Source organism: Pantherophis guttatus, chromosome 1, assembly GCF_059756535.1.
Source record: "Pantherophis guttatus breed Tessera chromosome 1, ASM5975653v1, whole genome shotgun sequence".
NCBI classification, from domain to species: Eukaryota; Metazoa; Chordata; class Lepidosauria; order Squamata; family Colubridae; genus Pantherophis; species Pantherophis guttatus.
Window position 1 is genome coordinate 164074425 of NC_142063.1, and position 25496 is coordinate 164099920.

General features: G+C 37.4%; 1 protein-coding gene across 1 annotated transcript in view; it reads right to left on the bottom strand.

Annotated features, from left to right (window-relative positions):
- Positions 1-314: 314 nt before the first annotated feature.
- TMEFF2 (transmembrane protein with EGF like and two follistatin like domains 2) overlaps positions 315-25496 on the bottom strand; it is a 283704-nt gene continuing 258522 nt past the window's right edge. The window contains exons 8-10 of the mRNA XM_060688080.2: positions 11411-11534; positions 8451-8609; positions 315-716 (exon numbers count right to left, since the gene is read on the bottom strand). Of these exons, the coding sequence (XP_060544063.2) occupies positions 620-716; positions 8451-8609; positions 11411-11534 (380 nt within the window). The 3' untranslated portion in view covers positions 315-619. The remainder of the gene's footprint in view (positions 717-8450; positions 8610-11410; positions 11535-25496) is intronic.

Genomic DNA, 25496 nt, shown 5'->3' on the forward strand with positions numbered 1-25496 from the left:
GGCAGATTGTTGGAGATCTGGGGGATGGAGACCAGATGGGTGTCTTTTCACAAATATAAAATGGGAAAGAGATTTAATGGACATTTGGCTGGGGAGGAGTGAGACTTCCTAAAAAAATCAGAAAAGGAGCTCTATGCCAAAAACCTTTGAAATCGTTAACGAGAGGAGCCCCACCAACAAGCCCATCAAGCGTTGATCATATGTGTGTATATATTTATAAACTAGGTATGTAACTGTGAAATAGAAGCACCTTGGAAAAAAGAATGCAATGGTTAGGATACAGCAAATTTAAGAAAGCAAAAAAAAAAGTAGGGTTTTTTTGTTCTCATCACTGAGTATTTATTATATATAACAAATACATGAAAAAGAAAAAACTATATTGTGTGATATAAATAGTTTATTTACATTACAGAAAAAACATCAAGACAATGTATACTATTTCAAATATATCCATACATAATCAAATATAGCTGTAGTACATGTTTCGTTCTGTTTTCATTGGTGTCGATTACCACAAATGCAAGGCAACATGTGTAGAACTTTTGTCTATAATACTGTATTTTGTAAGTCCAAGCTCTCTGCAGTTTACTTTTGCCATTGTGGAAACATGCGCTCTTTTTTAAATTAACCTGGTCGATGCTCTTGTTGTGTTGTCTGAACTGTAGTGCCCTGTGTTTTGCTTTTGCCTGTGAATTCTGTTGCTCCTGGGACATTTCCTGAAAGCAGCCGGGGGGAAGAAAAGGGAGGAGAAAAAAGAGGGGGGAAAGGCATGAAATTTGCTTTGCTAAATGACAGCCGAGAATTGCAGCTATTTAAGGGCAACTGGAGATTCTACCTGTCACTCTAGCTCATCTTCTCTTGACTGCACAGCAACAGAGCTAGTAAAGGAAGACAACCTCCTGCTTACCCTGGGGAGCCAGCTTTAATTTTGGAGCTTGGAAATGCCAAACCATTCCTCCTAGGACCTGGCTTGCATGTAAGGTCTGGTTTCTCAACCCCGGTTTATATCTCTTCCTTAAGCAATAGGGGTTTTGTAACCGTCGAAAAAGGGATGTACAGAAAACCATGGAGATCATACTGTCTTTGTTTTTAGCCAGCTTGGGGAACATGAAAGAGGAATAAAGATCATCCTCACATTAGCTTTAATTTGCCAATGCCAATAATAAACCAGCAGGTTGTTCTCCCACCCGCAATTGATAAAAACTGTAACAATGTCCAAGCAGTGCAATGTAAACTATACACATTTTTAATCATCAGATGCTCTGCTGGAGGAATAAAATAACAACTTTAGAGGTTAAGAATTATAGATGTCAAAAGAAGATTTTGTATTCCATGTTTACAGCGCAATATTGTATGGCACTCGTTATTTTCGGCTTCTGAATAGAGCTAGATATTATCAGTGCATCACAGACCCTAGTCTTTTGAAATGCCATCAGGACCAACCATCAAATCCCACCACCCAAGAAACATAATTACAGTCTTCTTCTGTGAAGGATTGAAATGGCATAAGTCATGGCACCGTTTTCCATTATCATGGATTGGGAGAATAGCTGCATTCAAAATTACTGTTCTCCCTAAAATCTATTTTTGTTTCAAGACTGCCAATTTCTTCCTTTGCTATTTCATTTCATATATTCCAAAGAATTTCCCCTTCATATGTGCCCTGAGTCGTTGGAATGGGATGTTGGGTCAATAAAATATGTTGTTGTCATAAAATAAATAAATAAAAATGTGCTAATTATTTTTTTTTAAATAAATTTAATTGGTCAAATCACTAAATATAAGTAAAAGCATAATGGAAGCTGAAGCATACTAAATCTAAAATGTTATTCAATTATTAATTATGAATTCAATTAATATTATGCATTTTCAATTAACTCATATAATAAGGAATTCAAGTGATAGTGGGTATAAATCAAGATGACACTGGATTCTTAGGTACGGTAATAAAATTGTTCCTTAATATTATGAAATTAGTACTTATTATCTCAGATCTATAACTTATTTCAGAAATCTGAAAAAGGCAGAAACGCTGGTCCTGATCTTTCTTTTCTTCTCCTACTCCTCCTTCAGTCCAATACCTCTCTAAAACATCTACTTATAATCAGGGTGAAATCCAGCAGGTTCTGACAGGTTCTGGAGAACCGGTAGCGGAAATTTTGAGTAGTTCAGAGAACTGGCAAATATCACCTCTGGCTGGTTCCAGAGTGGGGTGGAAATGGAGATTTTGCAATATCCTTCCCCCAGGAGTGTGGAGGGAATGGGGATTTTGCAGTATGCTTCCCCTGGAGTGGGGTGGGAATGGAGATTTGCCATGCCCACAGAACCGGTAGTAAAAATTTTTGGATTTTTTATAACCTTTAGCAACATTTTAAATATGAACTAGGTGAGATTATGCAGTGATTGGGACTTAAAGGGGAAAACCCAAAGGTGCTTTTCAAAAGCAACTGGACTTCCTTAGCTTTTTCCTCCTTGAAAACATTTGACTTCTCCGGAAAAAAAAAAAAGTTGTGTTCCCTTTTGAAAAGCATCTTTGGGACAACCATGATTTGGATGATTGAGAATCCCCATAGGCATTAATGGGGAAAAGACACAATTCAGTATGCAAAAGTGCTCAGAGAACACCTGTGGGCATGTTCTTCAAGAAATAGGTTCAGATCACTGCTATTCAATCCCAAATGAAGATGAATATAGTTCAAGAAAGTCCCAACAAGGTAGTTCATGCTCATATAGATGTATTGTGGGCCATCTATTTCTCTTCAAATCTAGATTGTGGCTTATCTTCAAATCTTCAAATCTTAGATTGTGTATATCTACTTCCTTTAAACTCAGTGAATCTCTCTTACAAAAATATTTGCTTATACTAAGCCTCATAGGTTTTCAAATAGACAGTCTTCTTAGAGAATGATTTGGAGTTTGAACTTAATAAATATAATTAAAAATCTGTATACCATGTAAATTCTTTTAAATTGATTTTAAGAAGACACCAGGAATTGATCCTGAAAAGAATACATATGCAGCACCCTGTTAAAATTACACTACATAAATTGTAACCTTTGTAGGTTATATTAAGGGTTAGCATATATTATCACCTTTGGTGGTAATGTATACTTCGTAGTTGAGAGATTTGAAGTTGCTGAGAAAAATCACCTATTCACAATGAACCCTGTTATGCCTTGGTTTATTGTCTGTATTTCTTAAGGCATATAAATTGATGCAGATAAGAATGGATTCAATTCCTGATGTTAGTACCTACATGCATTATCATAAACCATTGAAAAAACTAAAATACATCTTTAAGCAGATCAATGATAGTTGGGTTGATACTCTATCACAAGAGCAAAAAGCTTTGAAATGCATTTGTTTCAAGTTTTCTCTTTTTTTTCTAGCAATATTTTTAACAATGCTTTTGCTACCAGATTATTCCCTTTCCAAACAATTGCTACTTTGATAGAAATATTGAATATGGATATTTTTCTTTAATGTCACACATGTTTTGCGATACATAACAGAAGAAGGTTTGTGCTATCCAGATAGGATTGTCTCCTTTCTATACGAGGAGTCATTAAATTGTGATGATGTGCCTTTGTAATGCTTGGAGAAGTGGATTTGGAGGGATGTTTTGCTTGTGCAATGCAGCTATATGGTGACCTTTGCAAAGTTGAATTATTTGAACAGCCCTTTATATTCATGGGCTTCTCTCTCTCTCTCTCGCTCTTCTTGCTACAATGTTCATTGTTTTTTTCAGTTTGAATGCTGCATTTTTAGTTTTTGTTTTGATTTTTCTTTGTCAACAGAAAAATGAACTTTATGTTCTTTAATTATCTGAACCTCTACAATTTCAGTACTCAGTTTATGAATATTTATATTATAGTCTAAATAGGTTTGGGGAAGTTGCTGATGCTTATAGTTGAATCTGTGCAGCTCATCAGTTACATCTTGACCAATGGGACTTAAATTCTAAATAAACAGAGCTAGATTTGTAATATTGGTATATTAATCCTGGGGTTGTTGTAGCTAATGACTTAACTTGTCTGCACATTTATATCCAGGCACCAGAAGGGGAGAAAAAGAAAGGTGAACAAAGACGGGGTCTTCTATCAGAAATGTTGACAGAATGACTGTTTCATCAGGATGTTGAAATGAGCACTGCGGCACTGCTCCTTATATATGTATGTGAGTGTGTGCACACTCGCTGTCATGATGCACTTACAAAAGAGGTAGGGCTTGTATCACAACTTGTATCATTTGCCTTCCTGACCAAACCCTTGTCTCCCATCTTCTCTGCTAGTAAAAAAGCCTTGGGTCAAGCAGTAAACATAGCTCTGAATTTCTTCTCACCTCCTCCCATGTTTTTAAATTTTAATTAATTAATTCCATTCTTCTGGGTCTCCTTCCCCATCTATTATACAGGATCTAGAAAAAGAAATCTCCAGATATCCTGTTTTATTTAACAGTTGGTTTAGAAAGCGTAGAATGGGGTAGCCATATAAAAACAAAGTGCTGAGTCAAAAAAGCAGAAAGCTCGTTAAAATGTATCGCTTTGTATACATGGATCCTATTTAAGGGCCCTGTAGAAAGGACATTCAAGAAGAAAACCAGAAATATATGGACACATCAATAGAAAATACGTGATTTCTTGCAGCGCAACTAGAGTTCACCTGTGGACATTTTTAATTTCACAATCCCCTAGGCAGCTGCATTTGTGCTGGAGGTCACCTGGTTTTGTCAGGTTCATTTTGTAAAAAACTGTGAAAATCCTATTTTAAGGATTTTTTTTTTTACAGTTTTCATGCATTTCCTAGCTCAAAAGGATGGGAATGCACATTGCAACTTTTCTGAGACATGGTCTGTTGAACTCCAATGGCCATGTTTGGGAGCTACAAGTGGTCCTCACTTAGAACATTATAAGATAACCCAACATTATATCTTAGTATTTATTTATTTTGCTTTATGTCCTGATTCTTCCTCCTGTCTCCTTTTTTCCTAGGAGAAAAATAAAATACATGCCAGTGGCAAAATGATATAATATACATTATGTAAGATTTCCAGGGTAAGAAATTCTGTACCCTGTTTTCCCCAAAATAAGACATCCCCTGATAATAAGCCCAATTGGGTTTTTGAGTGCATGGCAATAAGGCCACGCGCTTATTTCAGGGTTCAAAAAAATATAAGACAGGGTCTTATTTTCAGGGAAACACGGTAGGAATTTTCTGAACGGCAACTAGCACTGATAAGAAATGGCACTTTCTAACATGTTCGTTCCAAATGGCCAAGTCAGACAAACATTATTTGTGAGCATAATGTTTCTGGAAGTTGTTGCTTGAAGAGATCTCTCTTGAAAAAAGAAATATCTTGTTCCTATATCCTGTTGGCATCTTAAATAAACCTACACTGTCTTGAATACCAATAGTTTGCATTTGCACATTTTTGTGATTTGGGGACTCATGTTTGATTTTAATGTATAAATGCCTTTCAACAATATGTTTGGGTAGATGTGATTTTGAAAAGCAATATGCAAGTTTTTAATGAACATGGAATCTAAAAATACCAAAAAAAAAAAAAATGTGTTCATCTAATATATGTATATATATTTTAATCTTTTAAGCAAACTGTTAGCTTGCTTTATGGCCTACGGCTGGCAGAATTTGTAAGCTGGAAGGAAGATTAGTTGAAGAACATGAGGCAGCACCATTTTTCAGTTTAGCAGTTCCTTTCTCATCTCCATCCTTTTATGTACGCTGTATTTTTGGCTGTTATTTTTGTGTTTCCTGAAGCCCACTTTAATATAATACATTGCCCTTTTTCGGTAGGGGAGGGTCTACTCTTGAGGGAAGAATTGATGAACGTAGCTTGGTAGACAACCTCTCCAAGATTCAGCAGACATTTTTCTATTATGCCTTTAGGTTGGGAAAGGATTTATGAATTGCTTTGTATCTTTTCTTGATCTGAACGTGAGATGTAGATGCTTAAGATATAGTGGAGCTTCTTTTTACTTTCTATAGGAAACTGCTATGTATTTTTTTCCCCTGTTTCTCATTTGTTGGAAAAGGTTTTTTATTTTAAAGGCATATGATTTATAGGAATAGTTGCAGGAAACTTGAATCGCTTTCTGATGTTTGGAAAAAAGCCTGAAGAAATTGTGATGCTGAGAGAAACTGAAACTTTTCTTCCCTAAGTGGTTGTACACATTTTTTTGAGAGGTGTGTGTGTGTTTTTAAGACAGTTTTTGAATTCTGGACACTGCCTGGACAAATTCCTGCAGTTTTCTTGGCAAGTTTGTTTGGAAGTGGTTTGCCATTGCCTGCTTTCCAGGGCTGGGAGGAACTGGTCCAGCTGGCTTAAGGTGGGACTAGAACTCACCATCTCCTAACTTCTAGTCTAATATTTTAACTATCTGACATTTGTTATGAAATTTGGTACTGAAAATTAACTATTGATCAATAGAGCAACAGTGTTTCAAAGATTTTGAATTTGGAAGAATGCATTTGGAGGAACTGTTTCAATGATAACAAATCCCATTCTATTATTTGAAAATCATCTTTATGCATTATAATCCTCGTCTCTCCACACGGAATGTTTCTGAATTGTCTAAAGCAGCTCCATCTTCACAGTCCCCATATATTTTATGTGATTGTTAGAATCCAATCACAGAATCCAATCCCCAACAGAATGTGGCCCCTTTTCTTTTTTTGTAGCCTCACCAACTAACTAACTAACTAACTAACTAACTAACTAACTAACTAACTAACTAGCAAACTAACCTGGCTATCTAGCTAGCTAGCTTCTAATCTCACAACAATGAGCACACAGGGCAGCACATGGATAATTAAGAACACCAAAATAGAACATAAATTTATAATAATGATAGTCAATAAAGATAACATATGTTGGAGTCTAAAACATTCCATTTTCAATCTATGTCCAAATCCAAATCAGAACAAACTAATCCACTAGCAGGGCTATGTCAGCTTCTCAACCGAAGTGTGAGAGAACATCCAACATCAAAATCTTGTGAAGGCCAGAAAGATCAAGGACAGCATGATTTCTGGGGAGATGCTGTCCATATGGCAAGTTCTAAAATAGAGAAGGCATGACTCCCAGGTTTCACAAGATGACATTTTTTGATGGATGGGGCCTGGAGCATCTCAGCCATGTCAGTTATAGTAAAGCATGAACAAATGGAGCCCTCTGGATCACCTTAACATTCATGATCAGACCACAGTTGGTGGAGAAGATTCTGCTACAGAATCTCAGTTTTTACTGGGCAGAAAACAATATTCCTTATTATTCACCAAAAAGCATGTTTCTAAAGGGCTTTCATCTAAAGATGAAAACTTAGAGGGAGATGGGCCCTCTCGCATTTTCTGGGTGGTCCATAGTTGCAAAAAGTGAGAAAGACTGCCTAGAGCAGAGGTGTCAAACTCAAGGCCTAGGGGCTGGATCCGGCCTGCGGGGTGCCTAGATCTGGCCCATGGGGCTGCCCTGGAAACAGCAAAGGACTGGCCTGCAGTGCCTCTGCCAGTGAAAATGGAGCTCCGTTTTCACTGGCAGAGGGTTGCAGGAGGCCGTCAGAGCCAAAAATGGAGCTTGGGAGCCTGTTTTCACTGGTAGAGTGCTCAGGCCACCACAGGTACCCCCAACAAGAGTGATGTTGAGCTGGCCACACCCCCCCTAGGTCAAATATAACCCTGATGGGGCCCTCAATGAAATTGAGTTTGACACCCCGGCCTAGAGGTAGCCAGGATGCCTATGGCAAGTGAACATTGTATTGAAAGACTGGTACATTTGTAGACTAGGAGACTTTCAATGAAGCTTGTTACAGCCATTAATATTTCAAAAGAAATCAAGGATTCCCTAGAGCATGACTTAGAAAAAAACCCCACTAATCTAAATGAAAATCAACTCATTTTTTAAAGGTGACTGTATTTTTTAAAAAGGGCTCTGAGAAGGTTGGTTTATAATTCAAAGACTAAGATATAAATGGACATTGAATTTTTGCAGTTTTATATGATTGCCTCTTGTGCCTTGTACTAAGCTGAACATCTGAGGAAAAAACCTTCTTGATGTTCTTAGTTTGTTCTAAGTAACTCAGAGGTAATACATGAGCCAATCCAAAACACTGAAAACAGGAAAAGATTATCTGTAATTAGTATTGTTTCTCAGTGTCTTCAGGCAGCTTCTATTTAGTTATTGATTAGACCACTGTTTCTCAACCTTTGCAATTTTAAGATGGATGGACTTCAATTCCTAGAATTCCTCTGCCGGCATGTCTGTCTGGGGAATTCTGAGAGTTGAAGTCCACCCATCATAAATTTGCCAAAGTTGAGAAACACTGGATTAGACCAAAGGAGGGAATACATCAGACCTGCATGCTGGCCTTTCTATGTCTTTACACTGAGATGTCATATTCTGGAAGAATGTCATAAAACGACAATACTGTGACTAACCTTGTAATGCAGAGTACGACAACACAGATGATTGCAATCTGGATTGTTCCAATCACTGCTGCTATTAAGACATACTGAAATCGAACTGGGCCTGGAACCACATACAAAACGCTGTAGTCTTTCTTTTCACAGTGTTGTCCAGTGTAGCCCGCGTCACATCTACAATGAGAAAGTACAGATTCCTTCATTCCTTTGTCTGCAGAGGTTAATTCAGCTTCAAACAGAAGAGTAGGCGAAAGAGAGAAGTTTGATAACTGGATCAAAAGACAGTTGTTGGGCATGCTTGGTATAGTAACTTTCTGAGGCCTTTCTAATGACTTGTAAGCCCCCCAGAGACACCTTGTAGGGAAGATGGATGGCATGAAAAATTAATAAATAAGTAATAAATAAATAAAAGTCCAGTTATATCTTTCAACAGAAGAAATTGATTTTTGTAGTTAGAGGTAACTGCCTATCTCAATATAGGCTAACAAACATTCAAACAAATGTCTTCTTGGAGAGATTATTGGTTCTAGGTCACCCTTCCCCATGTTGGCTTTCATATGTGCCAAGTTTCAATTCTTAGTTAAAGGGCACAATGGTTGAGGATTTTAGAAGTCTACCACATCAGAAGAGTCTGTATTTGAAGAAAGTTGGTCAGTGAATTGTTATTTCTCGTTATTAAATTACTTCATTTATTGAAGGGATTCATACTTCTATTTAAATCAAATAATCCAGGACAAAGTTGATACTGCATTGGCATCTTAAAGGAAAGGAGAATATTAAACCAACCACACTGTTAATCTGTTCTGGATGAAGCCGTCTCTAGGTAAAATAAGGCTTGCTGTTCAACATATCATTATCACTTCTAGCTATTCCTAATTTGTGAGCTCCACGAGCACGGGCATGGTGGAGAATCTGCTTCAATTGGATGATATCGCTGAACTGCACTCCAGGAGTTAGGCTGTTTTGAGGTCCTTTGAAGGACTTTCTGGAATGCATGGTGGAGAAAGTATCTCCACTGGAACCAGACACATCCCAGAGATCTTGAAAGGACACCTGTCTTAAGCCTTTGAATAGCTTGTTCCATAGTTGTGAGGAGTAGCATCAATGGGACTCTGTGATTTACAAAGAACCAACAATTAGGCCATTCCCTCTAGCATTAGCATAGACTAAATGTGACCATAGAAGAGTCCTGGGCTTAAATGTAGATCAGCTACTACTGTACATAAGGTAGAAGAAGTCCCTGGAAGAGATCCCTGTGAGACCAGTACAAATTTCTTCCTCACCTGCAATGTACTGTACTTAACCATAATCTCTCCACATCCTTTTTCTCTCAGCTAAGATCCGATGCTGATTTAAAGTGAAAGTAATCCACCTGAGGAGTTATTCTAAAAGAATGAGGGTTCTTCCACCCTCAGCCATGTGCATCTTTTGTTTATAAATCTGGACTCTTGTTCAGCCTTCAACATACTGCATGCATTGAATTGGTTGCGTGTGATTAAGGAAGGTGTTTATATGCCATTGATTAGTTCATTATCATTGCACCCTTTGTTGAGTTTGCTATGTTTGCTGCGGATGTTTTATTCATAATTGACTGCGGAAATTTTAAATGTTAGGTCTAGTTATGTTAATTCTTGGGAATAATGTTTGAATTACAGCATTCTATAAATGGAAGGAAAATAAATGAATATATAAATATCTGAGGCAAATCTGTATTTACACAAAGTAGAACTAGTACCATCATAGTACATCCATTGTGATTCTTGATTTAGCTTTCTAACATTTTTTTTAAGAGGACGATGTTGTCTCCATTGCTTCATATGCTGGATGAGAGTGAAAAAGGCAACTTGGAATTCTGTTGAATCAGTCATAGAATCAGAGTCATTGAAGTCTGTAAAGGATTGTGTTCTACAACTGGCCTACAAGAAGCCTAGGATAAGCTCGCAAGCCGGGCATGGAAGCATTAATTTATTTGAGCCCACAGCAGTTATATCTCATCATTTAAGATGGGAAAAGCTGGGGAGACCTGAGGTGGCATGCCAGGAGAAGGAACTAATACACAACTGATATATTTCTGAATACTCCGGTGAAGCAAAGAAGAGGCAGAAAGTAGCTGCTACCCATGATATCAACATCCATCAGAGAGGCATCACAGAGAGCAATAGCAGATATTTCTTATCTATAGCAAATTTCCAATATTTCTATATCTATGATGCATAACAGGAACATTTGCTGAAAAGCAGGACCCCCGTCCAACCTCTTTGAGTTGTCTGAAGGATTGTCCATATGCTGCCTGTTTTCATTCAAGCAGTTAATTTGGATTTCCTTGGATATTCCTTGCCCAAAAGGCACTTCCTATATTTCTCAACAATTTATTTTTTTCTATACCTTGGAGTTCCTCTGAGGGGCTCCAAAGTCCTAAGTCTGGCAGCTTAGGGGGCTGGAAATCCAACAATCTACCTTCCTGCTTGCCCTCAAACTTTGCTATTAAGTGAGAGAAGACAAGACTGACTTAAACTCCATTACGTGCAGTGCAGTGCTCCTTTCTGAAACTAACCTTATTTCAACCCTCATCAGTGCAAACCTTCTGTCTTCAGCCATTTTCCCACATGGAGAAATTGATGTTGACATAGTTCTTGACATTTGCTCACTGTGGGATTTCCTGGGACAAAAGCTGTTGGCCATGTGCTAAAAATCAACAACAAATACCCACTGGGCCAGCCTATGCTCTGTTATGCCTTTTTAGTTAGGAATGTATTGACAGACTTTGCAGGAATGCTTTTATAAACAGATTAATGCTGCTGCATAATTCAGTGCAGCTTGGCTACATACATTAGGTATCTCTGTACATAATTTAGATCTAGAGTAGATGAGGGTTCAGCAATTATTGTTTTTTTTAAAAAAAAATGCATTGAAAAAAACACATTTCTTTTTACCAGGTATTCCTATTTAGGTGATCAGTTTGAAGAAAAAGTTACCTGCAAGATGGCTCCAGCATATTAGCAGAATGCTCACATTTTCCATGCATGCAGAAACCGTTATAGTGTTCTGGACACGGAATGTAGATTCCCCTGGCACTTTCTTCCAGCTTGTTTGCATTTTCTGTGAACAAGAAGATCTGTCTGTAAATGCATTGCTAAGAGAGGAGGGGAGGAGGAAGAGGAAGAGGAGGAGGAGGAGGAAGGGGAAGAAATAACAAAGCAATACTACTTTTGCATTCCATGCAAAGTAGTCTTTAAATGGCAAAGCTATGATTTATAAACCAAAAAATATGCATGATAGGAAGCTTATTTGCAATTCTTTGCAATATTGACATTCTCATATTATTTCATATGGTACAGAAATGGCTGATTCCGCTGCCTCCTCACTGATTGCTTGGGGACACCTTCTGCGTCCAAAGCTCATAGTGATTTATCCACGTTGCAAAGTAGCAATAGCAAAAATTATAACAATTAAAATAACCTCAATCTAGGTGTGTGAGTCTTTGACGCTTACAAATAATTAACAAGTCATTCCTCTAAATGCTGGGATGTATACTATTAATTAAAGATTAGCTTAACCACTTTGCAGAACTGTGGCCCACAGAGGCTTCTGAGAAAAGTGCTCTTTTTTTATTAGCTCTTTGTTAGCACTAAAAGAAGCCTCTGTCTTTACCCTAAATTAGATAGTGCAAGCAGGAAAAGTCATTAATAACACAAGAACATGACAAGTGGACTTATCACACACAATAATTTGTCCTTTTAGTTTTGCTCATTTTATTTATATTTTAGTGTAAGCTAATTTCCATGTCCAAATTAATATATGAACTCATACAATTATCTTTTGATAGTTACAGTTCTTGGAGTTTTGCAGGGCAGTTCTGCAATGTAGAAAATGAGTGCAAATATGCAAACATTGTACAAAATTCTGTATAGAAATTACATACAAAAAAGCATATGTTAAGGGAAAGTAAAGACAAAAATACGATTTTGACTGAGGTTGATTCAGCCTTTCATCCTTCCGAGCTCAGTAAAATGAGGACTCCGATTGTTGGGTGCAATATGCTGACTTTGTAAATGTCTTAAGAGAGGGCTGTAAAACAATGTGAAGCGGTATGTAAGTCTAAGTGCTACTGCTATTTTAGAAAAAACAGCATATGCTATATGAGGCTTCACGTTCAAACTATGCACATGGGAATATGGATGAATTGTATATGATTTTCACGTGGAACCAATTCAAAAATGGAAAAGAACAAACAAAAAAGTGAATATGATAGAAATAGAAAGAGACAGCTGATTAATGCATACATAAGATTGGGTCTGTTTAAATTTTGAAGGAACAAATTATCCTCATTTCAGAAAAGCAAACAATTGATAATTATGTTTCTTAAATGTAATCAAAAAGCATTACTCTTGGTTAAAAGCGATGATAGGTTTATTTTACAGTGTAGAATTGTCCAGAAGACAGACAGACAGACAGACAGACAGACAGACAGACACACACACACACACACACACACACACACAAACGCACACACACACACACAGAGGTGGGAATAGGGATAAATATTTCAATTCTCATTTAACTACATATTTATTATGGAAGCATAATAAAGTGTATTTAGCTAACTGGAGACAAATGTTGTGCATCCAGAAGAAACATTTAGTCTGGTCAGCAGTTTACTTTGGAATAAGCCTGGTATTCAAGTGTAACATGTATAGACCAACCCCAAAAGGCTATGTTTCCCTTGCTATTTGGGGTTTTTCTTTTTCTTTTTGCATATCATATTCAACACCTCTGAAGCACCCCATTTGGTTTGTAGTTTTCACTGAATCTGAAGGTGATAGCCAGATTCCTTGCATCTGCTTATCCTTCTAGATTCGTAGTGAGAACAAGCAAAATTGCAGGACTTCATCCAGAATTGTAGGACTCAACATTTGACCAAGAATAGGCAACCTACAATTGCAAGCCTAGCTCCCTAGGCCCTTTTTTGTGTCCCTTCAGATTATCTGCCTGAAATTCAAATGGAGGTACAATTTTTCACATTTTTAAAAATATGAGCCAACACACATTATAACTAGGTTTAGGATCTAATCTGGGTCTGTCACCGGGACTAGAGGCTTTGTCTTCTGAGCTTTTGGACTCATGTTAGAACCCACCTTCAGGGAACTTCTCTCTAGCAGTGTGTGTGCTGGTCTATGTGTGATATTTATATGATGCCTGTTGTATGTGACTTTTTAGATTGGGGTGTTGATGGCTGGCTGTTAAGTCGTTGGCTTGTGCTAAGCCCTCACCTTCTAAGTGCTTGATAACAGGGGTGGGTTTCAAAACCTGTCGCTACCAGTTTGCTTGTGGGTGCTCGCGCGCCCGTGCCCACACAGGCATCACTTCTGCACATGCACAGAAGTGTCCGGGTGGGTGGGCGGAGCCTCCTGGCACCGCTACCGGTTCACCCGATCCGGGGTAAACTGGTAGCAACCCACCACTGCTTGATAAGCTGGTGATAAATCAGCACTGCCCATTTCCCAGGCTTCAATCACCTCCCTGGCTGTTTTTGTGCCTGCTCGTCCAACAACCTTAATAGCTGCAAAATTGAATGTATGTCCTTGGTCATTGCAGTGTGAGGCTACCAACAAGTTTGGGTCTCCTTGTTTTATCGCACACTTGTGTTCTTGCAATCTGGTGGTTAGCTTTCTCCCCATCTGCCCTACATAGTCACAGGAGCAATCCATGCAGAGGATTCGGTAGATTACATTGGAAGTATTTCCCACCTACAAGTGATCTTTACAATGCATAATTTGTCTTTGTATGATAATCTCTGGGTGGTGTGAGATGCCTACTTGCAGATCTCAGAAGCTGTGTTCTATAGCTTCTGAAATGTTTTTGAAGTATTGTGCCATGTGGTTCGTCTTGTACCTTGTTTCTTCCTTTCTCTGCCCCCCCTGTTGCAAGCATCTTGTAACAAATGATTGTGGGTACCCATATAAATACACTTTGCTAGAGAAAAGTTCCCTGAAGATGGGCTCCATCACAAGTTCAAAAGCTCAGAAGACAAAATACCTCTGGTCCCAGTGACTGACACAGATTGGATCCTGCAACATTATCCTGGGACATGTATATTTGTCTTTATTCATAACTAGGGTTAATTCATTTGATTTGCTTTTATTTCAATTCAATTTTTATCCCCAAAAATCTATTTTAAAACTCTACTCTTTACTCACATACACCACTAATCCTTCAAGTGGCTTTAAAAACTTTTTTTGGGGTGAAGTCTAGGTATTGGCTGATTTATTAGCTCTGTGTGGTGTGCGGGTTTTGTGGTTTTTTTAGTAATTATTTTTAACACCATTATAATTTGTAAAATTTTCAATGATTCTTGTATACTGCCCAGAGTTGCTCTTTGTGTGATGGGCATCCATGTAAATGTGATTTTAAAAAAATGCATTTGCAGTAATGTTTAGCTGTATTTATTTATTTATTTGATCATACTGTATAATTATTAAGTTTATATGCTATCTGACTCACTATGGAGTTGACTCTGGGTAGTTTAACATATAAGCTGGAGGGTATGGATGTTTTGAGGGGTTCAAAATACTTTAGATAAAACCGAGAAAGCAGAATAGCAGCATATAGCTAATATGGTGGCAGAGTGGTTAGAACGCAGTATTGCAGGCTAATTTTGCGGACTGCCAGCAGTTCGATTCTCACCAGCTCAAGGTTGACTCAGCCTTCTATCTTTCTGAGGTTGGTAAAATGAGGACCCAGGTTGTTAGGGGCAATATGCTGACTCTGTAAACTGCTTAGAGATGGTGTAAAGCACTATGAAGTGGTATACAAGTCTAAATGCTATTGCTATTTAAAAAGTTCTACATCAAGGGCCACTGGAATGAAATCCACCTCAGTCTTTTGAACATGGTTAGGCTGCTAACTGGAGAGCCAACTGCTGTTTGACACCACCGACTGGTTGACTCACAGAGCAACCTTCTATCTTTAAACTGCTTATTATAGAATAGGGCCAGGTGATTTGCCAAGCTCCAATGAATTCTCCCTCTCTGATTCAATCAAGGAAACATGGGTCTCCTCAACCAAGCAATACCATCTCATCAAGACCTGGCAAGCATGTCTTCCCTGCTGTAATGCCTGCTCTGTGCTCTGTGGAGTTATATCTCCCTAGAGGTTTATTTAGGCTTGGAGTAAGGTGGTTAGAGACTGGCTGCTATTTAGTCTGTCCAGACATGAAGGTTTTTAAAAAATATTTTTCTTTTTTTTTTCAGGGTAAGCTGCCCAGAGTAATTCTGGAGATGGACGGCTTCTAAATCTCGCAAATACATTTGTACTAGCCTCATCTCATCATTACTGCATAAATACCCAGGGCACACTGGATAATTTTACACTTTCCTGCTGCTTTCAGATATCAACCATGCTACAACATAAAATATTGCCAGGTCCTGCGCAGCAGTGCTCAAAATTTGTTGGAGGATGATGACCTTTGGCATAAACTAGACTTAATGAGCCCCTTGTTTGCTACATTAAAGTGCTCTGTAATTTGATATACTCTTCCACATACTAACCTTGATATTCTCCTATACCCATCTAATGCTCTTACCCCTTCTTTAAGATTCTTTCAGCCTCTTGGTTTTGAATATATACTTTCTATTTTAATACCTACACATCTTCCAGCTTTTCAAAAAATTTTAGACTCTCATGTATCTACTATGTTTTTAAATGGTCTATACCCACCCTCATTATACTGTTCTAGGGCCATAATAAAGATTTATTAAATACCTATTCATTTCTGCAACTCTTTTCTCCAGAACTAACATCTACCAGAAAACAAAACAAAACCCAGAGCCATTGTAGTAATGGAAGCAAAAAATTTCTGTAAATATTGAAGAAAACATTTCATGATGTGCAACTAATTTAGAATGGAAAAAAGGACTCAGTTGGTGCGCCCCAAGATGAATTTCCCTTATCAAATTTTAGCACAAGTTTCTCAAAGCTACCCTGAACCTGTAATGTGTTCAAGTTTGGGCTTCTTGGATGCTATACAGAATCATATTCTCTACTTCTCTTATCAATTTTCTTTAACCTGGGGACCTTCAGATACATGGCCATTGCCAGCTCTTGGACTTCCCGGAAACCTGTCAGGTCATGTTGAAATCAAGGGATTTTGTTCCCTCACATTTGTATCAAAATGCAATTTTAGACATTCAGCATTTTTATTTCAACCCAAAACCTTGACAAATTGCTCCTTCGCATAATCTCATAATTCCAAAAGTCAGATTCTGCAGGCAATATATTTTAATTATTAGACCAAGGCCTTGGTTTCCCGTATGATAATCATGTTAGGAAAGACCATGGCTATTTCTTTATGGCACAGTTTTGTAATTATTCATAGAGTAATGCTTCAGATTATGATTATTTCAACATTAATCACTTTGCAGTTTATATTATGTTTGACAGCTCATCTTCAAATACCAAACTCTCACTGTACTTATTAGATAGGAAGGAATTATTTTTGCCTTATTGAGGTAAGTTTTTTCCTCTCTTTTTTTTCATCCTTTGCTCTGTATAGCCAAATTTATATGGAACACAGAAATCTCAAAGCCTAGTGACAAAATGTCTCTAGCTGTAAAAAACAGGTTTATCTAAATTGTGTCATTTTTGACACATAGGCAATTACCTTATGTTTGGATTTTGAAGGAAAAAGCGTTACTTCCTTTTATCACTCTCCACTTATTAATCTTATGCAATGAACAGGTGCAAGAGAACGTTATAGCATGAGGCGGCCTATGTAGCGGTGCTTTTCAAAGAGATAACAAAATGACAGTTCAACAGTTGGAATGTGACTTCACAAATAGAACTCTTTACTGAAGACTAAAAATATCTAGTAATAACACAGCTGTATGCAGAGGTTTAAATACTTATAATCATAATATTTGTTTCAACAAATTCTAAGTGAGCAGAAATAGATACCACTTCTACATGATATGAATTTAACACCTTTCTACAATTTTGAGGGCATAGTTACTATATATGTGTGCTTGTTTACAGATTCAAAATAAGACTACAGTGCATAAGTCAAACGTAGAAGCCTTGATATTCTTCCAGTTGATTCAATGCCACTTTGTTTTATTTTACTGCAATGTTGTTAGTACATCCCCCAAACGTTGATTCATTCATTAGACCTATAATCAGTCAGATAAAGACAATTCCATAGGTGAAGAAAAACTCCGATCCTTGCAAGTTAAGACTGTGGTTCTGTCTATTTTTAATAACAGCTTTCTAAGCAAGAGCCTCAGCATCTGGAAATGAAGATAATTTACAAAGCAGGGGAGTTTTATAAAAAAATATATTAATCCTTTCAACTAGCAATTTCAACTGCGAAAAAGACTATTAAGAAATGGAAATTAATGGAACCACTGAATCAAGGCAAAAATCTCTATTAGAACTGCCTCCAAACCGGACAGGTGACTTACAAATGTTCTGGAAAGTTTAGCTGACATGCCTCTAGAAGTTGTCCACCATACAACAATGTTAATACAACAAATGGCTGCATGGAATAGCTGTCAGAAAGAAACCTGTTCTCCAACCTAGTTACAAACATTATACTCTAAAGCACTGTTTTCTTATAGTGTGGTCCCAGGAGCTCTGGGGTCCCTCACGATCCTCTCAGAGATTTGTGAAATCAAAATTATTTACCAGCCTATGTTGATAAATAATAGTACTAAAGTACTAAAATTCTATCGTGAGAAGTGATACTGACAACAAATGTATCTATTTTAATTTTTAATATGGTAAATATGGACAAATATGTCCCATACAAACAATAGCTCTTTTGGGGACCTCTATAATTTTTTTAAAAAAATGGAAAGGGAAAAAGAGAAAAAAGTTTAAGAAACACCTGTCTAAAAATTTAAGAGATAACATTGATAAACCTGACCCTTTTAAATTCGGATTATAAAATTTTTATGAATATAATGGCTGAAAGAATGAAAAGAATATTAAATTTCATGATCCACTCAGACCAGAATGGCTTTCTACCCGGCAGACAAATTAGGAATAATATAAGAATAGTTGTAGACATGTTAGAATATTATGAAGCCCACCCAGAAAAGCAAATGGCCTTAGTATTTTTGGATGCCCAAAAAGCGTTTGACAATCTTAACTGGAAGTTTATGATCAAACAAATTAAAACAATGAAATTTGGAATGAACTTTGAGAGAATGATAGAAACAATTTATAATCAACAAAGGGCAAGAATAATAATAAATGGAGATATGACCAAAACGTTCCAAATCAAGAAAGGAGTAAGACAAGGGTGCCCATTATCACCATTATTGTTCATTCTGACATTAGAAACCTTGTTAAATAGGATTAGGAACAATAGTGAAATAAAAGTTCTAAAGATCAGAAGAGAGGAATATAAGACACAGGCCTTCGCTGATGATGTAGTGCTTATTATTGAGGAACCGCTAGAAATGGGCCAAAGAATTCTTGAGGAATTAGGAAGATACGGCGAGGTATCTGGGTTTAAATTAAATAAAGGAAAAACTAAGATGTTGGTCAAAAATTTGACAGAAAGGCAAAAGGAAGAATTAGAAAAGAAACTGGACTTACAAATTGTTAAAAAAATTAAATACTTAGGAATTTGGATAGCATCAAGATGCTTGGCCCTGAAAGAAGACAACTATATACCACTGATTAAAAAAATTAAACAGGATCTGGAAAAATGGGGGAAATTGCAGTTATCACTTCTGGGCAGGATTGCAACGATAAAGATGAATATTCTGCCCAAATTATTATACCTATTTCAAACCACACCAGTCACCTTAGATAAAAGATTTTTTCCAGAACTTAACAAAATTACCAGGAAATTTATTTGGGGCGGGAAAAAACCAAGAATTGCACTTCAATCACTATAAGATAGTAGAAGTAGGGGAGGCTTTGGACTCCCAGAGTGGGAAATCTATTACAAAGCTAACTTAGTCTGGATAAGGGAATGGATCACCCTAAAAAATAAAAGAATCTTAACTCTGGAAGGGCATGACCTACAAAAAGGATGGCATGCCTACCTATGGGATAAGAAAAAAAAGAAAAAAAACATACTTCCACAGACATAAAATAAGAGATACGCTAATACAAACATGGGAGGAAATTAGATATAAACAATATACGAAGGTTCCGAACTGGCTTTCGACAATGGAAGCTATGATATACCCTAACACACTAGAAACCAACAAAATGTTTAGGTATAAAGAGCTCTTGGATAGCCGAGGAAATCTCAAAACCAATCAAACACTAGGAGAACAGGGCATCCATATCGATTGGTGGCCATACCTGCAGATTAAATCCAGGTACCAAAAAGACAAGGAAGAATTTGGAATAGAGGTGGAAACAAATAGATTTGATAAGATATTGATAGGCCCAGGAAAAAAAAATTAGCCAGATTATACAACTATCTATTAGAATTCGACAGGATAGAAGAGGTGGTAAAAGAACCAATGACCATTGAACACAACATAAATTTGGATGAGTGGGAGACAATCTGGAATAGAAACTACAAATTAACAAAAGCAGCATCATTTAAGGAAAATCAATACAAAATGCTATATAGATGGCACCTAGCCCCTGCAAGACTAGTTAAAATATACCCAAACATAAGTCCCAAATGCTGGAAATGTGGATACCACCAGGGTACCTTCTTTCATATGTGGTGGTCATGTCCCGAAGCGATGAGGTATTGGAAAAAAATCCAAAATTGGTTACAAGAAGTAATTAAAGAAAAAATTGAACCGGCGCCCGAAACTTTTCTCCTGGGAGTACTAAAGAGGAAATATGAGAAAAAAAAGAGGTATTTAATTGTACACATTATCACAGCAGCAAGAATAGCTTACGCACAACACTGGAAAGGAAAGGAGACACCACTGGAGGAACACACAATCCAGAAAGTTCTAGAGTGTGCAGAGATGAGTAAACTAACATTAGAGCTAAATGAGAAAGAGGACTCGGAATACTATATGGTGTGGGAACTTTGGTATAGATGGATGGATAATCGAATAAGGGAGAGATAAGAGACAGTGTAAATATCAGAATGAATAGGTAAATTAGGAGGCACTATAACAAAAGAATGAATTTAATCTGTATAGAAAATACCGCTGTCTAACCGATTTTACTTGCATTGTACTGTAATGTAATATAATAAAATTTCAACCCCCCCCTCCCCACTGATAAACCTGAAATATTTTGGAACAAAGCGTTTTGTATTAATGATAAATCCCTTGGACCAGGGGTTCCCAATCCCCAGGTTGCGGCCCACTATTGGGCCATGGTCCATTCAGAACCAGGCCACACAAGCGGGCAAGTGCACATGCGCATGCAACTCCACTTGTGTGAGTGGCAGGCGCATGCAGTTGTGTGCGAGCACCCACTGCTCGCATAAATAGAGCTGCATGTGCAAGCACACACATCTGTCTCTCACATGGAACCATTCCCTCTCCCCCCCCTGCTGGTCTGCTAAGCCGAAAAGGTTGGGGACCCTTGCCTTGGACTAGATACATTTGGAAGAAAAAGGTGAAGATTTGAGGAAAAGACTCCATACTAATTGTTAAATACAGGAAATAGTCTGTTATGTTTTGGGATTTGTTTTGATAGTGAATGGCATAGGAAATACCACACAGTTAGAAGGAAGAATGGATTCAACTTATCAACATATCCTAGAAGCTAATGTAATCTAGATTGTGAAAAATTGCAGCTGAAGAGAGGTGATTATTTCAGCATATCAACAATCCAAAACATAACCTCAAATTAACTCTTGAAGTACTTATTGGAAAGGAAGATGAAGGGTTTGGAATGGCCTCCAGAGTTTTCAGATGTGAATTGTGATTGAAAATCTGTGGGATGATTTCAATCAGGCAGGCAAGGCCATAGACTATTCCTGAATGAAAAGAATTCTGCAAAGAAAGTGGGAAAAATTCCAAAAACAAGAACAGAGGTTCTTAGTTGGCCACAGGAAAGGTTTGGAAGCTGCCATTTCGGCCAAAGAAAGTATTACAAAGTAGTGATTGGAAGGATACCCAAAATTGGGCACCTATCACATTCACAATTTTCTTATTTCAAATCTATAAAGAACTGCATGTAAAGAATAAGCATGTGTTCAGATTAGGAGGCAAATATCATGTTTATCTTTATATCATCAGCTTCTGCTCAGTTAGGAACTGCCTGAAAAATACAATTTAACCAGAATTACCTGAACTTTTCCATATCCCTGGAAAATAAGTACAGCTTCTGTTTTATGACTTTATGTCAGCATTGCAGGATGGAGTAGATTATTTGCGCAATAACAAGTGGAAGATTCGACAAAACTTTCTGTAGAGGCTGGGAAATCACAATTTTTTCAGTAGTATAGTCCTTGATTAACCATAGGTATCAATTTTTCATTCCAGTTGCTTCTACAGATAAAATTCAGAAAGAAGATCTCTTTATGTATTACTACAAAGTAAAACTGAGGTTTGTATGGTCAGCTTGATATACTGTGCAGCCTGGGAAAAAGAAAAGATGATGCCTCCATCCTCCGTTTTGTCTCCAAAAGCTGATTGGAGAATAACAGACATTCAGCCTACCCAAGCTGACACTTTCACTCTGCCTAATAATGCTGGCTCTGCAGCTTTGCCACCAAATAAGCTAAGAACATCACCATAAGCCATGCATAAACAGAATATACTCTTTCCACAGTAAAGAAGAATTTAAAATTTAAATCTAACATGTAAGTATGGACATAGCCTGCCAACATATTTAGGATTAAATCAATCTGCCTCCCATGGAACAATCTGGCCCAACCCCACAAACCTCTTGCCTCTTCAGTCTTACAGAAAGAGTCTTCAGAAGGGATGGATATCCATTTAATTTTCCTTATGTTGGGTAGAGAAACTACCCCAATTCTGGGAAAGTTACTGTGGGCTCATTTAATTTCTATTAAGTCTGGTGCTGAACAACAGCCCTGGTCAAAAGGCTGCCCACCGATGTCCCACAAGGCAGCGCCGCTTCCAAGGCGCTTCAAAAGTGCTCCAAGGTGTTTCAAGGCGGTGAGGCTTCCTAGCACGTTGGTAGCATGGGAACCTGAATCTGGCCCCTGCCTGATGTAAAGGGGGCCTGAAAAGCAGCAGCAGTGTCAGACAAGCTGAACGAGCCAGCACACGAAGGAAAGCCACCTGAGGAAGAATTCAAAGAAGAAAAATCCAAAGGTGTAAGAGAAAAGAGAGAAAAAAATTAAGGGGTCTAGGACCTGAAATAGTCCAGGAATGATCCACTACAGTCGCAGAGCACACACACACAAAAAAACATCTCTATCGGGCTGACTGAGTCAAAAAACTTAGAAATTTGAATTATATATATATATTTTGGCTGTACACCACCTTGAGTCCTTCGGGAGAAGGGCGGTATAAAAATTTAATTAATTAATTAATTAATTAATTAAATAATACAGGTAGTTCTTGGTAATGATATTCATCTGGTGACTGTTTGAATTTACGATAGCATAGCACTTAGACTGATATACCACTTCATAGAGCTTTACAGCCCTCTCTAAGCAGTTTACAGAGTCAGCATATTGCCCCCAATAATCTGAGTCGTCACTTTACCAACCTCGGAAGGATGAAAGGCTGAGTCAACCTCAGTCAACCTGAGTCAAAATCTAACTGCTGGCATTTGGCAGAATCAGCTTGCAATACTGCATTCTAACCACTGCATTACCACAGCTCTTTCCAGATGTACTGAATGAGTGGTAATTATGACTAGTCCTTGTATTTATAGCCTGTAAATTATAAATTGGTCTTACCCATTTTATAAAGTGATCTCCAAAAATCATATCTTTTTAAACTTTGAACAAGGAAACCCAGTTCAAATTGTCAAAGGCCTTCTCTGCAGCTAAAATGATCAATGCAGCTTTTTTCTTCATTATGCTGCTCCAAATATTCATGGACAATGTGGCCATGCAAAAATATGTCATTATTATTCCAATTTGTTAAAGGAAGTGACATTTCTCTAGAGAAACTAGATGAATATTTAAAGAAACCAAATTTACCAAGGATTACAGAGGAACAGAGAGGGATTAATGAATGGACCTATAACAATAAAGTAAGTTTCTGTTGCTATAAAGAAGATTAAACTAGGACTGTTGCCTGCACCAGATGGATTATCAGGTTCTTATTATAAATGTTTTGAGGACGAACTTTTATAATCTTTACAAAACACAATGAACTCAATCCTACAGGGAAGAAAGATACTAAAGAGTTGGAAAGAGGCCAACATATCCAAAGAGGGACAGGTTTGACTTTAACAAGAAATTATAGTCTGATACTGAATAAAGACTACAAGTTGTTCACAACAATTTTAGTTGGTAGACTGAAAACAATTTAGCAAGATTTTATTTATGGGGATCAATGAGGGTTTTTACCTAAAAACAGTTAAGACTATTTTGTGCTTTATGTTACCTGAAAATGTTAATGTTTTCAGGGAACATTAACAAAGATGTAAACAAAGCTGCTTGATCCATGGTTATAAGAAAAGTATAGTTTCATGATTTTAATATGTAAATAATGTTTAAAGAAGCTGAAATACTACAAAGCTGATTATTGTTAATTAAGTGGCGCACATTAACCAATGTATTGATGGTTAATGCTAACATTTATAAAATTAAACCAACTCAACCCTTTTTTTAAATAAAAGAGTAGCAAGTATTTGAAAGTACTCGGAATTGTGGGTACTCCAACACTAGGGGTTTTAAAAAAGAGACTGGACAACCATTTGTCTGAAATATTTCCCCATTTCCTGCTTGAACAGGGGGTTGTACTAGAATACCTCCAAGGTCCCTTCCAATTCTCTTATTCTGTTCTGTTACTTTGAATATAAAAATAATCTTTTGTGTAAATCACTATTTACACAGTATTTTTATATTATTTTTATATTCAAAAGATTATTTTTATGGTAGCCATTTTTTTTAATATTAAGAGAAACTTTCAAGAGTTCAGAATACAAATAGAATTACTTCCATCAGTATTGATATTTTGGAGGTTCTACCAGTCCATAGCTATTTTCAGCATATAATGTACGTCATTAACTGTCAGCCTAACAAGATAAACTAGACTAAGAAACAAATCCATTAAGTCCCATTTATCTGATTGCTGTGGGTCTTCCTTCTATCTGTCAAAGCATGTCCTGCTTCAGGTTTCGATTACACACTTAAACACAATTGCTATGGAGATTAGCAATTTACTCATGGCTGAAGAAATAACAGTAAGGAATATAAAATAAAACAGATTCTCTGAAAAAATGGAAGCTTGCCTAAATGTTTTTACCTTCAACAGGGGAATACAGAAGAACAGTCAAAATCCAGTCCAAAGTTCAGAGCGCCAAATCAGGTTTGTCAGTCAGTCCAAAGATCAGGTTTCCAGAATCACAAGCAGAATCACAGGAATAACAGACCAGAACAGGAGATCAGACTCTTGTTTCCAGTAAAGGAACAAGGGTCAGAGCTGCTTTTAAATCACACCTGGCATTAATCAAAAGATTTACTCCCTTGCTAGGTCAAGAAACCTCTGCTCTGATTTCTACTTGACTGGTGTAGGAGGTGGGAGACCTTATGTCATTCTCATCTGACTGTTCCAGCTGTCTAGATGTATTTGAACATGTGATTCTTTGCTTGGTGCCTCCTGAGACTGACATTTCACAGGTTCAGCTGGAGCAGCTTTTTCCTATTCAGAGGCTGAGGCCTGGACCATGACAAAGCCATTCTCTATTCCTTCTACCTTAACCTAGAAGATTTCATCTGGAAACAGTCTGATGATTTTGAGGTGCCTCTGATGGCAACAAACTGCCAATGAGAAAATCCTTCCCTTTTTTAGTGAAAAAGATTCCCGATGAAATTTATTTAGCATCTAGAAGTCTGGCAACAGACCAGGGAGACTTAGGACACAGTGAATCTTCAACCTTGCTTGCTGCCGCCCCCAAGATCCAATTCTTAACAAGACTTAACAAGATTAAGGCATTGTTTCCCTTGTGTTGGTATGGATTCTAAGCAGAACCAGA